The sequence below is a fragment of the Eurosta solidaginis genome, chromosome 4 (genome assembly GCF_040869045.1).
Source record: "Eurosta solidaginis isolate ZX-2024a chromosome 4, ASM4086904v1, whole genome shotgun sequence".
Classification (NCBI taxonomy): Eukaryota; Metazoa; Arthropoda; class Insecta; order Diptera; family Tephritidae; genus Eurosta; species Eurosta solidaginis.
The window spans coordinates 203,071,757-203,088,276 of NC_090322.1; the positions used below are offsets into that span (position 1 = coordinate 203,071,757).

At 35.2% G+C, this 16,520-nt stretch overlaps 1 protein-coding gene across 5 annotated transcripts in view; it reads right to left on the minus strand.

Moving 5' to 3' along the window:
* The window catches only part of kairos, a 546,037-nt gene that overhangs the window by 25,528 nt on the left and 503,989 nt on the right, over positions 1 to 16,520 (minus strand). For all 5 annotated transcript variants that reach the window (XM_067784589.1, XM_067784588.1, XM_067784587.1 and 2 more), the window contains one exon: positions 5,381 to 5,423. In XM_067784589.1, the coding sequence (XP_067640690.1) occupies positions 5,381 to 5,384 (4 nt within the window). In that variant the 5' untranslated portion in view covers positions 5,385 to 5,423. The remainder of the gene's footprint in view (positions 1 to 5,380; positions 5,424 to 16,520) is intronic.

Here is a 16,520-nt window from a genome sequence, read left to right on the forward strand (position 1 = left end):
CTCCAGGCTACCAGGTTCATATTGATCGGCTAGAATCAGTCCAAAAACAAATATTTCTTTTCTCCTAAAGGGATTTTCATTATTAATATTACTGCCCTTGCTATTCGTAGGGAAATGCTTGAAATTTTATTTGGGAATGGTTCGGTCTCTAGCTCATTTCTGTTGAGCGAAGTAAACTTTTAGACCATCACAATATCAGATGAAATGGCTCCGGGAGTGTTCGAGATAAAAGTTCTTCAAACGATGTATTGACCTTTACGCGTTGGCGATGGCGAGTAGCGAAGAAGATTTAACGATGAGCTGTACTAGCTCTACGCAGACATCAACATAGTTCAGCGAATTAAAACACAGCGGCTGCGCTGGCAAGGCCATGTTATGCGAATGAAAGATGACGCTCCGGCCAAGAAAGTGTTTCTATCGAACCCCGCCTATGGAATCAGAGGTAGAGGGCGGTTCCCACTCCCCTGGGAGGACCAGGTGGAAAACTATTTAAACTCCCTTGGTGTAACCAATTGGCGCCGGTTGGCAGAGGGAAGGAGCGACTGTCACGCCTTGTTGGACATCCATAACCGTTTAAACGATTAAGCGCCAATTAAGTAAGTAAGAAAGAAGTAAACTTTAATGTTCCTTCCCGACCTTCGAGACATGTTAAACCTCTCTACCTAAAACATAATAGAACAAATTTTTAATTAAGCGAGCCCTTCCGCTGTTTATCTCAGAATTACTATTCCCATTCTAGCACATTTGATGTTTCTTCTCTTAATAGTAACTATTTGTATTCATTACCATATTCAATTCAATGCCTGATAATTCTATCCATTATATGAATGCATACTTATTACAAATAAGGCATTTATTTTCCTTAGCTGATGAAGTTGCCTCTATACCTGAGCAGTTTTAGATTTCGACGGTTAATAAACAACTCCCTTACAAAGACTCGGTACGAACAGGATTAGCCTGATTTCATAGGACCAGTTGAGGTCAGTGAGCTGTCACAACCTAAATAAATTTGTTTCTTAATTAAGCGCGCAATTATCGCGAAAAAACCCTAAAACTCCAAAAATCACCCGAAAATAATCTCAAAATGACTATAAAATTATCCCGAACAGTGTTGCAATGAGCCGGGAATGTCCACAAAACGATCCCGAAATAACCCAAAGAAAGCCGTGAAATGATCAGTAAAACGCCTGAAAATAATCCTGAAACTATTCGATAAGTTAACTGAAAACTGACATTTTATCTCAAATATTTTGATCGTACTTTTCCCGAGACTTAATAATATGAGACTGATATATCGTACATGTAGTTTTGAAAAAAATAAAAATGTCATGGGGACAAATGAGGGAGCCAGACAGTTTTAAGCGTTTTCTGAACGTAGCGATCTTTTGAGTTGATCGGTGTTTTATTCTATGTGCGCGATATTTATTTTTCGCAGAAATATAATGACGAACATTTTGAAGGATATCCTCAAAATAACAGCATAAATTTGACTGCTGGGTATTAATTGGAATGCATACGCCTCAAATTAATATGCAGTGCAAGTAGCAGTCATACATTAGCTTCACTATTTATATTCTTGCTCACCTGCAAACAAAGCGCTGCTGTTACACAATCCCTGATACAGAAAGTCATCTTTTGTGCTCGATTTTTTGCTCAAGTATGTATGATTTATTTATTTGCATTATCATGGATGATTCAATGGCAATTTCACTCATTTTTTGCCATCTTTTCTCCTTTTCAGAGACCGCGCTTGATGCCGGTAATAGATAAATAAAATACGCACGACTGCAGTAAGATACCTCCCTTGGAAGCCAATTTTATGTGTAGTCCTATGCTCTACTTGTACGTTGTGTTCTTCTCTTTCTCCTTTTGCATCATATTTATTTATTTATACTAATACATAGATAAATATTATCAATTTAATGTGCGTATACCTGCACAATAAATTGTGATTATATTTATTGATAAATCTATGACTTTGCACTTATTGTGACTATGCGATTATCCAGTTAATGTGATAAATCGTTAGTAAAATGCTGAAAATTGAATTTACACAATCAAATCAAAGTCATGCAATTTCGTTACGCAAGTCATTTAGTTTGCTTTAAAGAGTAAATTAGCCTCATTTAAAAGTATTTACGCATATAAATACATTTATGTATCTAACTACCTACGTTAGGCTTGTGCACGTCATATATGAAAATAAATACAGTGGCGATTACAAGAAGATAACACAAAAATTCAAAATGGCATGGTTTGCGGGTTCTAAAAAGTTATAAGATATTAATAGTCCTACCTAGATTTATTAAGTTGGTTCTTGATTTTGAGAAATTTATACTTAAATTGCCGTGACCGAAGCAGGCACAACATCATAAAGTATAGTAGAGTGAAAGCTACCCTGTAAAGAAAAGGTGTAGGGAGAAATATATACTGTAACGATTTAAAAGCAATTCCGCTTATTTGCAACCTTCTACTAACGTTCGAATCACTAAACTGTTGAATATATAAATCCACTATTCAATAAGGCAAAATGGCCTTTATTAAAGTAATTCACAATAACACTTCTACAGCTCAACAGATAGCGTGCTTAAATCAAACTGATTCGTCGTACCTCAGCTGCTGATTTTATACTCTTTGGTTTCCTCGTTGACATATTTCTAGGCGTTTCTATTTCAAGAATTTGCTACTAGTTTACCAGCTATAAAATTACCAGCTATAACTACAATGCACGATAGACTGGGTCGAAAAAAAAAGTTGCCAATGTCCGCCCCTAAATTTGAAGATTATGTTGAGTGGGTTTAGGAAAAAATTTTTTTTTGATCCTTCGAAATACAGCCGAAAATGTTTTTTCGTTGTAACTTCGTTATTTGCCATCCGATTTTTAAAATTGATATGTCATTATTTTGGCCTAGAGAAGCTTCACATTTCCGTTTAATGTCCTTTTAAGCTATGAAGTCGTTTTCATATGATTAGGTCAGCTAACAAAATTTTACCCCCCCCTCCCCCCCCCCCCCCCCCCCCTAATGTATGTTTTTTTCCTTACCAAACGAAAGTAATTAAAAATCCTAGAAAATGTTGCTTTGAAACCATATTACTAAAATAATAAACAAAGAAGTTATAGCACTTTCAATATTTATTGCAACTGTTATTTTACCTGATTCTTATTATACTTGGACTTGAAACTCATAATATTTTTGTAGGAAAAATTGCAGGGTTTGCTTTGAAAAGTTAATAAAGATATGGCAAATATCATAAATAGGGGAAGTTAAAGTAAATAAGTGAATCAAACCTGTTGTTTCGTATTTATAAAAATAACGCTATGCGACAAAATCTACTTTTTTTCTGGGTATTGGACAAAACCCACTTTTTTGTAGAGATTGAGGCTTAAGTAAATAAAGTACTGCATCCGTTTTTCGAAGTTAGCCTCCAAAAAATGGATATGGGCTTTCAAAGTTCGAAATTCTACATTTCGAAATTTTATTTTTTTGTTAACGCGTTCAGACTCTAACTTTTCACCTCGTATAACAGCTGTTATATTACATTTCTCAAAAAAAGAATTCAGCCCTTCAAATAAGGGAAAAGAGCGGACCACGCCCACATTTTTACTCTTTAAATTTGCTGAACGCGTTAACAAAAGAATAAAATTTCATAATGTAGAATTTCGAACTTCGTACTTCGTAAGCCGATATCTAATTTTGTTAGCTGACCTAGTCATGTGAAAACGACTTCATAGCTTAAAAGGACATTAAACGGAAATGTGAAGCTTCTCAAGGCCAAAATAATGACATATCAATTTTAAAGATCGGACGTCAAATAACCAAGTTACAACGAAAAAACATTTTCGGCTGTGTATCGAAAAATCAAAACAAATTTTTCCGAAACCCTCTCAACATAATCTTCAAATTTAGGGGCAGACATTAGCACTTTTTTTTTTTGTGTGGGGACCAACACAGTCTAATGCACGTTATAGCTTCTCATATGCGCGTGTATATGTGAGAGATACTTCCGCCGATGATTGCCTACTTTTGGGAGTATCTCAGATATATGCATGTGTTTGTGCTGTTCTCTCCGCTGCTTTTATGGACATATGTGTAGACATAATGATTCATTTGTTTACGTACATACAAGTGTGACAGATTCCTTTATTGTTGCTGTGGCTTTATTTACTTAGTTTCAGATTAGTTATATGAGTATCACTTAGTGTCACTAATATTCGTCACGATACATATATCTTTATTGCGTCCTTAAGCATATGGGTATAAGTGAAAATGAAAAAGCGGATAAGCTAGCTTAACAGGGCGCATTCTACGAAGCCTCTGTCATAGACGGTCCAATTAGCTTGGGCGAGATTGAACGAAACCGAGAGTTTTGCATAATAGACCAAGCAGGAAAGGCTTCAACGCAAGCACATGGCTACAAAGTATCGAAGGTCACGTACAGTTATTGCAACTTTAGACTGAAAAAGTTACTCTTATCATTGAAAAGAGGAGACTGTAGGCTCCTGATGGTGAGTCTGACTGGGCAATGCCTTCAGGCGTCTCATATTTTAAATAATGCTTAGTCACGCATAACAGAATTAGACAGTGAAGGTTGGAAAAGGAAACGATCCACACCTTTTTTTGCTCTTACACTGTGCTCGCCAGGATGTGACTCCAGCTATAAGAAGTGACATTGCTATCAGATCAAGAAGCAATAAGTGGCTGAGGTTCTAGAAAGCCTTTAATATTTTTTAAGAGGCCGGAGTTATTTTGAAACATTAATTCTGATTTTTGATAAATTTTTTCAGTTTTATTATTAAGACAAACTGTTGACCTGCGCGTCTTCACTCATTGGTATTAATAGACTTACTCAGAGAAGCATGTGGACTTTTATGGTAAAACCCATCTTCCATACATTTAGATTCAATGCCATTCATGTGGACAGGTATGCTGATAGATTTTAAAACGTGATTTTTGTTCATCTGAAGAGGATTTTAGTGTACAGTTGCCTACTTAGTTCAGACATATCCCTTATATACACCATATGTAGAGAGTCACGCATAAGTTTTGTCTCTTTTTCTCATTTACACATAAAAGAAAATTATCTGATATCTCTTACACAGACTTCCATTCCTTTCAAAATAGCACACATCCTGAGGCTACCACCAAATAATTTTGGTAACAATTAAAGAAGGGTCACAAAGTCTTAGTGTTTATGTTGTTTCTATGGTTACCAATATTACATTTGATTGCATAATGTATCTTACGATGAATAGCAGACCTTGTGAATTTCCCAAATATCCACTATTAAGTAGTTTACTACACTTTTATTATTTGACTCACTTAGAATAAAAGAGCTTACAGATAAAAAAAAACATATGTATATAAAGAAACAAACTTACCCATTTTTAAAATTTGATAATTCTTTTATAAGTCCAGTTTAATCTGAAAAATAAGAGGAAAAATTGGACTTAAACATATTTACTAATTAATTTTAGCAATGCGAAATATTGTATCTATTATTTATATTTTTAACATCATGTAAGTCCCCAATTATATATACTTTTAGTAAACAGGTCGGCTAAGGACTACACGAACCTTGGCCTTCATGTACTTGGGAATTTTCCACATTCCCCCTTTTCCGAATTTGCCTTCTTCTTATTCGCATTCACACCACCACTAACCAAATATTTTATCTTCTACTTATTTTTTTAAACCGTTTCTCCTACATGCTCTAATTCGCAGTCCCGATCCCTGCCACATTCCCACTTCCACACCAATTTAAAACTTTTATTCCCACTAGAACTTTTAGGGCCATTCTAATTCGCATTCTAAATCTCTATTTTTTCGGTATAGTGAATGGTACCAGAGATACACAGAGTAAAACACTTGTATGGGAGGTCACGTAAACTTTTCACGATCCGTTTCAGGGGGTGTTGGATATTAACGTGGCGGCTCCTTTTTTCGCATTGGTTGATTTTCAATAAAACAAGAAGCCTATTTCAAATGTCCTTCAAAAAATTAATTATCAAAGCAAATTTCGTTTCATAACAATAACTTATTGATTTTTTTAGAGATGGAGACTAGCTACGATGTCTCAAAAGCTCTTAAAACTATTCGAATCACTCGATTAATCCAGTATTCCATTTTACTTTTTGTACGTGCTATAAGCGAAGTTGACAATTCGCATAGTTTATTCGAAGGTTCAATTTGTATTTATTACGTATATGCCATGTATGAACCATACGCATACATAGATTTGTCTTCTTTGTTGAATCGTCGTAGATTTGATCGTCCTCCACAAAATTTTTTGAACTTTCTGGTTCCGGTGAGAAAAACGTAAGTTGCCATATAAAAATATCGAAAAAATCGAAGTTTTAGTATTAATGTCAAAAAAGGTATATAAATTTTATGTTTTCCCCAATTTTCGACACTCCATAGCTACAGAAATAAAGAAGTGTATACTTTTTAATGTGCCATATCTGATCCCTCCATCTATGATGAAAAATGCACTCGCAATGGCGCAAAATGTGATCGTTTATAATCGGCTGATATGAGAGCTTTCAACACCGATTTCAAGAAAATGTTGTATTAAACTCCAAAAAAAAAGGTGTTCCAACAGTTTTTTTCTTTGTATCAGAAATAAATGGGCGAAAAATTTCGGCGCAACCTTGGATAAAGCTTTAACTAAATAAAAATAAATGAAAATGTAAGGCGCGATAACCTCCGAAGAGATCTAAGGCCGAGCTTCTCTTCTAAGTTGCGTCGTGCTCTTCTTGATTTTCCCTACAAATTGGCCGGACGGGACCTACATGTTTTATGCCGACTCCGAACGGCATCTACGAGGCAGATGAGTTTTCACTGGGAGCTTTTCATGGCAGAAATACACCCGGAGCGCTTGCCAAACACTGCCGAGGAGCGACCACGCTTAGAAAAATTTTCTTTTAATTGAAAAACTTTATTTCTAAAATTTGATGCTGCTTTGCCCAGGGTGTAAACCCAGGGCATAATGTGTGGTAGGCGGAGCATGCTACCATCACACCACGGTGGCCGCCAAAGCTTGAACTGGCACATTAAATAAAAAATAAATGTCGAGTGTCTCTCCAATTTGCGACGTGTTCCTTCCTACAAATTGGCGGGACGGGACCTATATGTTTTACGCCGTTTCCGAGCGGCATCTGCAAGGCAGATGAGTTTTTATTGAGAAGCTTTTCTTGGCAGAGAGGAGTGTTTGCCAAATCACTAACGGGGTGCGACACCGCTTGGAAACACTATTTTTTAATTTAAGAAATTTGTTTTCTAAATTTTTGATGTTTCTTTGCATTATTTTTTTGTTTCAGAGATATGTGGAGACAAGTGTCATGATCTCCTTCAGAATATTTATTAATAATTTTAACTTTTTTAATTGTGAACTTCGAATATTGTAGCATTTGAGTAATTCGATTAATCGAACAACTCGAGCTCTATTAGTTTCCAAAACACTCGAAATTTCATACTTCATAATATATTTTTACTAGCAGACCGGGCAGACGCCGTTCCGGCCTAACTTTGGTCTACCTACATAAATTTTACGAAGTGTCACCCTTTACCTCCCCCCCCCCCCTCTCTACCTTTTTTTTATCCTTTAATTCACTGCTCTCTCTGCTTTTCTATTTCTCTGCGTCTCTTTCTCCCTCTCTACGCCTTTTTCCCCACCTTCCGGAAAAAGCATCGTAAATAACAATTCAGGCAAAGATCTATCTTTATACTAAATTTCAGGCAAATCGAAATATGAATGGAACTTGTTCGAATAGATCGGTCGCTGATAATAATTTTTATGTTATAAATTAAATTATTTATTTAAAAATTTTTAAAATAATAATATAAAAGTGGTTTCTTCAATTATCTCTTTTTATGCTTATGTAATACTATGTACAAACACACAGCAAATTGTCAATTTTTACCATTTGGACAATTTATTACGCAATTTATCATACAATAATTGTAATAAAATTTATTATTTAAAAAAAATTGCGTAATAACTTGTTTCAAACTGCAAATGCAACCTTGTAAAGTGTGTTTATTGAGTAGACTTAAACGTCAGTTATGCATGGCTCAACTATATGGTTGGCTTATCTCATCAGCTGATTTTATTTTTTTCATTTCACTGGTGTAGGAATTGTCAAAAGAAGATGGCAAACTCGAAATGAAATCAAAACATTGATATTTTTTATGTTTTCATTCCATTCCATTCGCCTAATACCAACACGCACATTTTGACAGTCTGAACAAAGGTATGTTGCTGCTGTAGAGATGAACCAACCAACTATCAAATTATTATTGTGTAAGCTAAATTGAGTTGTAACTATGAACATCACTCAATTTAAATCGAAATTGCCTCAATTTATTTTTCTGTTTGAACATAGTATAAAATGTAAAAAAAAAAAAAATTTAATTGTTTTATAAACAAGCAAAGATCAAAATTTAATATCCATTTATAAACTTTTCTTCTTTAAAAAAAACTTTAATTTAAAATAAACCTAGGAAAGATTAATTTTCGAACATCGGAAGAACATTACTATGCCTTCGATACCAACTTCAAAAAAAGAGGCATTAATTTTGCGCGTGTGTCTCGATATCTTCTAAAAAATTAGTTTGGCCTTATGCCCCGAAAAAAATTCAATTTGCGGACCCTGCAGGAAAAAATTATAAATTGGTAAAAAAGCCGACTAATAATTAAGTACACACTTTATAGAATTTCAGAAAGAATCTTACTTAAACTTGGTTAGAAAGTCATGCAAGATTGCCATGGCAACTATTGTAACTGTGAAATTGAAGAAAAATGAAATCCACATAGTTCTAAGGGCCGTTCTCTCATGTACTCCTTAAAATTTATTTGCCTAATAAACACTAATTTTGTTCGCAACAAATGTTTTTATCGTACAGATAAACCATAAAGTTAACTTGAGGAAACGATTCTAAAAAAGAAAAAGTTTTATAAAAAAAATATTTTAAAACATAATAAAACTATCTTTTATTGGCTTGTAGTTAACTTCTTTTCCTACTGGTGTAAAAAATCTAATAAATTATTGTTAATAGATTGTACTATACACACATCTCTTCGAATAACTTTGAAGATCGTGTTCAGAATTCTTAGAAGCTGCAACAAGCATATATACATAGCTCTCAAAACGACTAATTTTCAATAAAACCACAGAAATATCACACAACATAATTAATTCTAGTATCCTTCACGGAATATACAACTAAGTATAAAACGTTATATGGTCCCGGACGAGTTAAAATCTTCAAGTTTTTTTTCCCAGTTTATCAACAAGTTAGTTGTCAAATATTTAAAAGCGCACTTTCACGCACACACGAGCACAATTTCACAAATGTATTCGCCCATCTAAGATTAACTGACAAACTAATTAAAATCCACTTGCATACCACGTACAGAAAGCCAATTACCACTTTGCCACTTGTATGGCTCAACTAACGAGCTCACGAGCAACTCAACGATTTTCTGGCTATAGAGCTTTGGAAAACTTGACAAGGAAGCTAACTAATTTCAAGATTGAGAACAAATTCGCCAGGCAACAAGTAGACTACGAAAACCAAGTAATAAACACATGTACGTGTGATTGTACACACATATCGCTCATTTGCTGCAACGTCGTCATAACTCAAAAAACATGACTTTTGAGTTAATAACATAAAAACGTACCCAATATCATGATGTATGTTGTATAAAAAAATCTTCGTGATCAGTTAGAAATTTAGCACGTGTTATAAAAATTAAAAAATGCCTTTATATGAACAACATATTGCAGTTAAAATCTTTGAGTGGCTCTCCTGGAAAATTGTGTTTTTTGAGTTATTACAGCGTTGCAGCAAATGAGCGATATGTAGGTATATACATATAGAGGGAATAAAGATGTACATACATATATATAATATGCATTATTTGTGTGGCTTGGAGCAGCAAATAAAGGTAGTAAAAGAGACACAATCAGCGCCCACATAGTTAGAAAATGCATGCCCCACAAAAATCTGTGTATCATTAAGTGTAGAACGACTAAATCCTTTAAATATATTTTATGCGTTAAGTTGAGTCTGCCTTTGAGATGGCCAGGAGAGGTTCAGAAATAGGCGATAGTGAGACGGACAGCTCCGTACGACCACCGCTTTATGATCTCATGAAATAATTTAAGAATATAAGATATGTGCTTGCTTTTTACCCAACGGGATTATTGCGAAGTCTCAAAGTCCTTACGATCATGTTTGGCTAGAAGAGAAACTGGCTTCCTTCTCAAGCTAAACAAATCTGCAGTGGGAGTACTTATTATTGCAGCGATGCACCGACGGTAACGCATACCGACAAGCTACCTCTACAGCAGCTGTTAGGATGAGGAGGAAGATAACTCGATTCATCACTTGCTCTTCCGATGTGCAGGACTGCAAGCAAGACGGCTCAGATTTCTGGGCGCGCGGATTTTCAATAGCCTGGCATTAGTTGGGAAGGTAGATGTTTCACTCTCTCTTAAGTTCATCAGAGAGAGCAATTGTAGCGTTGACGACTACTGTTAAGTGATCTTGTTGGACAAATGCGCCACCACCCGGCACTCACTGAGGGCATTCACTATGAACAAAACTGTATCCAGGTGAAAAAGTAGGAGGTACCTATGTACGCCCGCTTAGCCAAATTTAACCTATACAACATTATAGTAGTATCTATTAAGCAAATAGACGTTTTATTTTCAGTCTCACTCCTTCACATGGTAATATTTATGTCAAAAATATTACATTAAAATACTTTAGGCTGATTCGTGTTGAGGTTGAGCTTGCGCTCGATTGTTCCTCACACAATCTTGATGTAGAGCAAGACTAACCTAAGTCCCTATTCTAAAACAATAAACTGCAGTACAAGGTTTTGTATTAAAAATACTTTCAACATTGTTGGCTGGGTATACTAATCCGTTTGCGGTGAATTCCGCTTGAAGAGAATCTTGAGAGAAATAATGAATTTTGGAGCATGCAAATTACTTCATTCTAATCTCTCAACATATTTACACACCCACACAATACATCAACATCCAAAAATTTATCAAGTGGAAGGACGTAAATGGAAATTCCTATGATAGCATCATTTAAGATGTAAACACCTGTTTGTTATAATCAAAATTTGTGCTCCGTCTCGCCTAGATATATTACAGTAGTTTGGCATATAGCGTATAAATACTACGTCTTCACTTAATTGTTCCAATTCCTACTACACTGCCCAGCCGGAAATATTTGAGTTAGAGTATCCAAAAATAGTTTGGCCAGAAACGTGAATTCAACGGCTTTACGGCTAGAATATTTCACGCAAATATATAAGGGCAGTGCGTTTAAAACCTTCTCAGACGAGGCAGCGCTTGTTAAAGTAGGTTGTTGTTGTTGTTGTATTAACGAGAAAGACACCCCCCGAAGGTTTTTGGGAGTGTTATCGATGTTGATGGTCCTTTGCCGGATATAATTCCGGTACGTTCCGGTAAGAAAGCACCATTAAGGTACTAGCCCGACCATCTTGGGAGCGATTTCCACATTAAACCTTCAAGGCCAACCCTCCCTCCCCACCCCCTAGTTCCATGAGGAGTATTCTTGATTGAAAAAATGAAAGAAAAATTTGTCCCTCAAGTGTATGAAAAGTTTTAAACAAAAATGAAATATTCCTCATTTTAAAGAATGTTTCAGAAGGAAATGTTTCCTTGTTTTAGTTACGTGTTTCTTCTGGGTTCTAGGGTTCGACCATTTCTAGTGAAATCTTATTAATGATTCGATACGTTAACATAAGAAATACTTTTCTCTCCAGGAAAGCGGACCAAGGATCGACCCTTTGAAAACGATTTATGATCTATTAAAAATGTTTCACTTAAAGGGGTTTTTGATTAGGTTAGTGTTGGGAACATTTTTCTTTTCCCTAATTAGGTGACCATGGACAGACTTTTCAAAAAAAAAAAATTAGTTTTTACGCGAGTTTCTGTACGTTCCTATAGAGATAGATTGCTTCATCACGGTTCAGCTCTGCTGCTAGAACTATCTTCTCCAGCATTATGGTGAAGAAATCGCGCGAAAGGGAATCGCCTTGTCCGAAGCCTCGTCTGGTTTCGAATGGCTCCCAAAGGTCTTTCCCAATCCTTAAAGAGCTGGTTGATGTTGCTCAACGTCAATTAGCAGAGCCCTTTTAGCATTTCAGGGAACTTAATTCAGATATAGCAGTATACAAGCAAATTCTTTTTGCGCTGTCAAAGGCTGCTTTGAAGTCGACAAAAATATAGCACATCCCAGCAAAAAAGGTTACGCAGTAAATAGTTTTAGGGCTTAAGTTACAGACGGACCGACAAAAAACAGGCAAGCAGATAGACAGTCACAGTTCTGATCTCTTAACACTAGTGAGAAACGTACGTCTGTGAGACGTGCGTCGTTTTAATTTTGCTCTCAGTCTCCCACAATCGCAAAGAGAAAACATTCTATTTCTCAGTTTTCTCAGCTACCATTACCAGCTTGTCAGTGGGGGTGTTTTTCAGTAGTAACTTTTTTGTTTTCTGAAATATATACGATTGTTTTTTAAAATACGTCTAAGACACGTATCGTAATCTTTTACGTGACTACAAAAATTTTATATGTAATTTTTGCTACAATGGTAATTTAAGCTAATATTTTTTTAAGTAAAGTTTAAAACAGTTATTTCATTCAGTTGAAGTACAAAAACATGTATTTTATTTTAATTTTTTCGCTTTACCTGAGGTCCTTCGAAAAAGACTGATTTTTGTAAGGACAAGTCCAATACAAGATAAACTTAATTTTTTATATATTGAAAAAACAATATTTTTCTTTAAAAAATATTTAAAACAAGTGAATATATATCAAAATATGTCAAACAAATGATTAAAAAAAAAAAAAACAAAAAATGTAAGAAATCTTTAGGGTCCTTAAACTGGAACACGTCTCTCAGACGAACGTTATATTTCTAGTTTAAAATAACGTTATATTTCTAGGGTTAAATATACTCATCAGAAGATCTTACTATTATTTTCTTCGATCTTAGAATTTTCAAGCAGCGAGCCAGATGACTTTTAAGTGTTTTAGTGAACGTTTGACATATTTGAATTGGGCGGAATCATTACGGCGGTGGTAGAAATCTGTTGATTGGTACTTTTCATCTGATTTGGCATTTGCTCTGCCTGCACCTTTTTATGGTTTCATTTTGATTTTGACTATGAGTCACTTTTTTTGTACGCATCATCCTTTGCAGCTCATTTTCTTGTTTGCGCTTTTTCTCGTCAACAGTTATAAATGTTTCCTCTGATAACTGCTTTCCTCAGCTTGTTTTACCTGCTAGGCCAGTTGCCTCTTCTAGCTAGATTTGACATATGCCTATATAGGTACTTCGAAAGTACATTTTAGTGCACAGAAGTATGCCTACACACAAGCAAATCTTCTTAGTAATCGAGCAACAGTTTCACACATCAAAATCTGCATAATTTAAGCTAGTTGAGCATGTCGATACTTAAGTGGTTAAATTAAGTTTGCTTGGTTGAAAATTCAATTCGTAAATTTGAAAATGCTAAGCGAGTGGGCTTCAAACCGAGTAAGTGTGTAGATATTTTGCGGTACAATAATTAAAACGAATAAATATTTTAATGAAAATTATAGCCACAGGTAAAAAGTTTTCCGAAAACTATTGCTCTTGAAGTTTAAGGTCAGCCTAGAATAAGTTTAAATTATATACAATTTATTGCTAAATTTGCTTTGCAAATATGTTAATTGAGGAAAATTATAAAGGCTGTTAAGGGTTTTATGAAATTGTTTGTGTATGTTTAAACGAAACATATTACACGAATTAAGGAAATTATTTTAGTGAGTGGCCTTAAGCTCATTAGGTATGGTCATTAAATATTTAAGTGAATAATAAAGAGTTTTTTATATACATAAAATCTTCGAGGGCTTATACATAAATTGTGCCAAATCAGTTTATACAACAAAAAAAAAACAAATACGAGCGAACCGGCAGATGTTGTTTTGCCCAACTTTGGTCTTACGCATAACTTTTAGGAAGTGTTTACCTCTTACCCTACCCCTATCTCTCCCTTTTCCTTATCCTTATCTTTTATTCACTCCTCCTTCTGCCTTTCGCTTTCTTTACATACATTTCTACCTCTCCGTCTTTTCTCCACTCTTTTCACTTCATCTATCCCATCTACCCCTACCCCATCTTTCTATCTTCGTCTAACGCTTTTTCCTTCTCAATCTCTTTCCCTCTTTTCTCTTCTTTCCTCCCAATGCCATTTTCCTAGTTCCAGTCAATGTCCCAGCCCCAGTACCACTCGGTCCTTGGTCTGAAATGAATTTCGAGCCTCCCTAATTTTGTTAGAAAATATTTTTTTTAGGAATTTTTATTATTATTTTTGTTAGAAAATATTTTAGGCTATTTAAAAATTGAATTTGCAATATGGAAAAGTAAAATATTCATCGATTTTTGCAGCAAATTTGTCGATTTTCCCTAAAAAGAAGCGACAAAATGCGTCAAATAGTAGGAAAGCGCCCTATAGGGACGAATATTTTACTTTTCCCTATTGCAAATTCAATTTTTAAATAGCCCGAAATATTTTCTAACAAAAATAATAATAACAAGTAAGGAAGATTAAGTTCGGGTGTAACCGAACATTACATACTCAGTTGAGAGCTATGGTGACAACATAAGGGAAAATAACCATGTAGGAAAATGAACCGATGGAAACCCTGGAATGTGTTTGTATGACATGTGTATCAAATGAAAGGCATTAAAGAGTATTTTATGAGGGAGTGGGCCATAGTTCTATAGGTGGACGCCATTTAGGGATATAGCCATAAAGGTGGATCAGGGTTGACTCTAGAATGCGTTTGTACGACATGGGTATCAAATGAAAGGTATTAATGAGTAATTTAAAAGGGCGTGGACCTAAGTACTATAGATGGACGCCTTTTCGAGATATCGCCGTAAAGATGGACCAGGGGTGACTCTAGAATGCGTTTGTACGATACGGGTATCAAATGAAAGGTGTTAATGAGCATTTTAAAAGGGAGTAATCCTTAGTTCTATAGGTGGACCCCTTTTCGAGATATCGCCATAAAGGTGGACCAGGGGTGACTTTAGAATTCGTTTGTGCAATATGGGTATCAAACGAAAGGAGTTAATGAGTATTTTAAGAGGGAGTGGGCCTTCGTTCTATAGGTGTTCGCCTTTTCGAAATATCGCCATAAAGGTGGACCAGGGGTGACTCTAGACTTTGTTTGTACGATATGGGTATCAAATTAAAGGTATTAATGAGAGTTTTAAAAGGGAGTGGTGGTAGTTGTACATGTGAAGGCGTTTTCCAGATATCGACCAAAATGTGGACCAGGGTGACCCAGAACATCATCTGTTGGATACCGCTAATTTATTTATATATGTAATAGCTGCCAAGATTTTAAGGGTTTTTTATTTCGCCCTGCAGAACTTTTTCATTTTCTTCTACTTAATATGGTAGGTGTCACAACCATTTTATAAAGTTTTTTCTAAAGTTATATTTCGCGTCAATAAAACAATCCAATTACCTTACCATATTTCATCCCTTTTTTCGTATTTGATATAGAATTATGGCATTTTTTTAATTTTTCGTAATTTTCGATATGGAAAAAGTGGGCGTGGTCATAGTCGGATTTCGTTCATTTTTCATACCAAGATAAAGTGAGTTCAGATAAGTACGTGAACTGAGTTTAGTAAAGATATATCGATTTTTGCTCAAGTTATCGTGTTAACGGCCATGCGGAAGGACAGACGGAAGACTGTGTATAAAAACTGGGCGTGGCATCAACCGATTTCGCCCATTTTCACAGAAAACAGTTAACGCCATAAAATCTATGCCCCTACCAAATTTCAAAAGGATTGGTTAATTTTTGTTCGACTTATGGCGTTAAAAGTATCCTAGACAAATTAAATGAAAAAGGGCGGAGCCACGCCCATTTTTAAATTTTCTTTTATTTTTGTATTTTGTTGCACCACATCATTACTGGAGTTGAATCTTGACATAATTTACTTATATACTGTAAAGATATTAAATTTTTTGTTAAAGGACCACGCCTTCTCCGATTTTGCTAGTTTTTATTAAGCGTACATATAGTAATAAGAGTAACGTTCCTGGCAAATTTTATCATGATATCTTCAACGACTGCCAAATTACAGCTTGCAAAATTTTAAATTACCTTCTTTTAAAAGTGGGCGGTGCCACGCCCATTGTCCAAAATTTTACTAATTTTCTATTTTCCGTCATAAGTTCAACTTATCTACCAAGTTTCGTCGCTTTATCGGTCTTTTGTAATGAATTATCGCACTTTTTCGGTTTTTCGAAATTTTCGATATCGAAAAAGTGGGCGTGGTTATAGTCCGATATCCTTCATTTTAAATAGCGATCTGAGATGAGTGCTCAGGAACCTACATACCAAATTTCATCAAGATACCTCAAAATTTACTCAAGTTATCGTGTTAACGGACGGACGGAC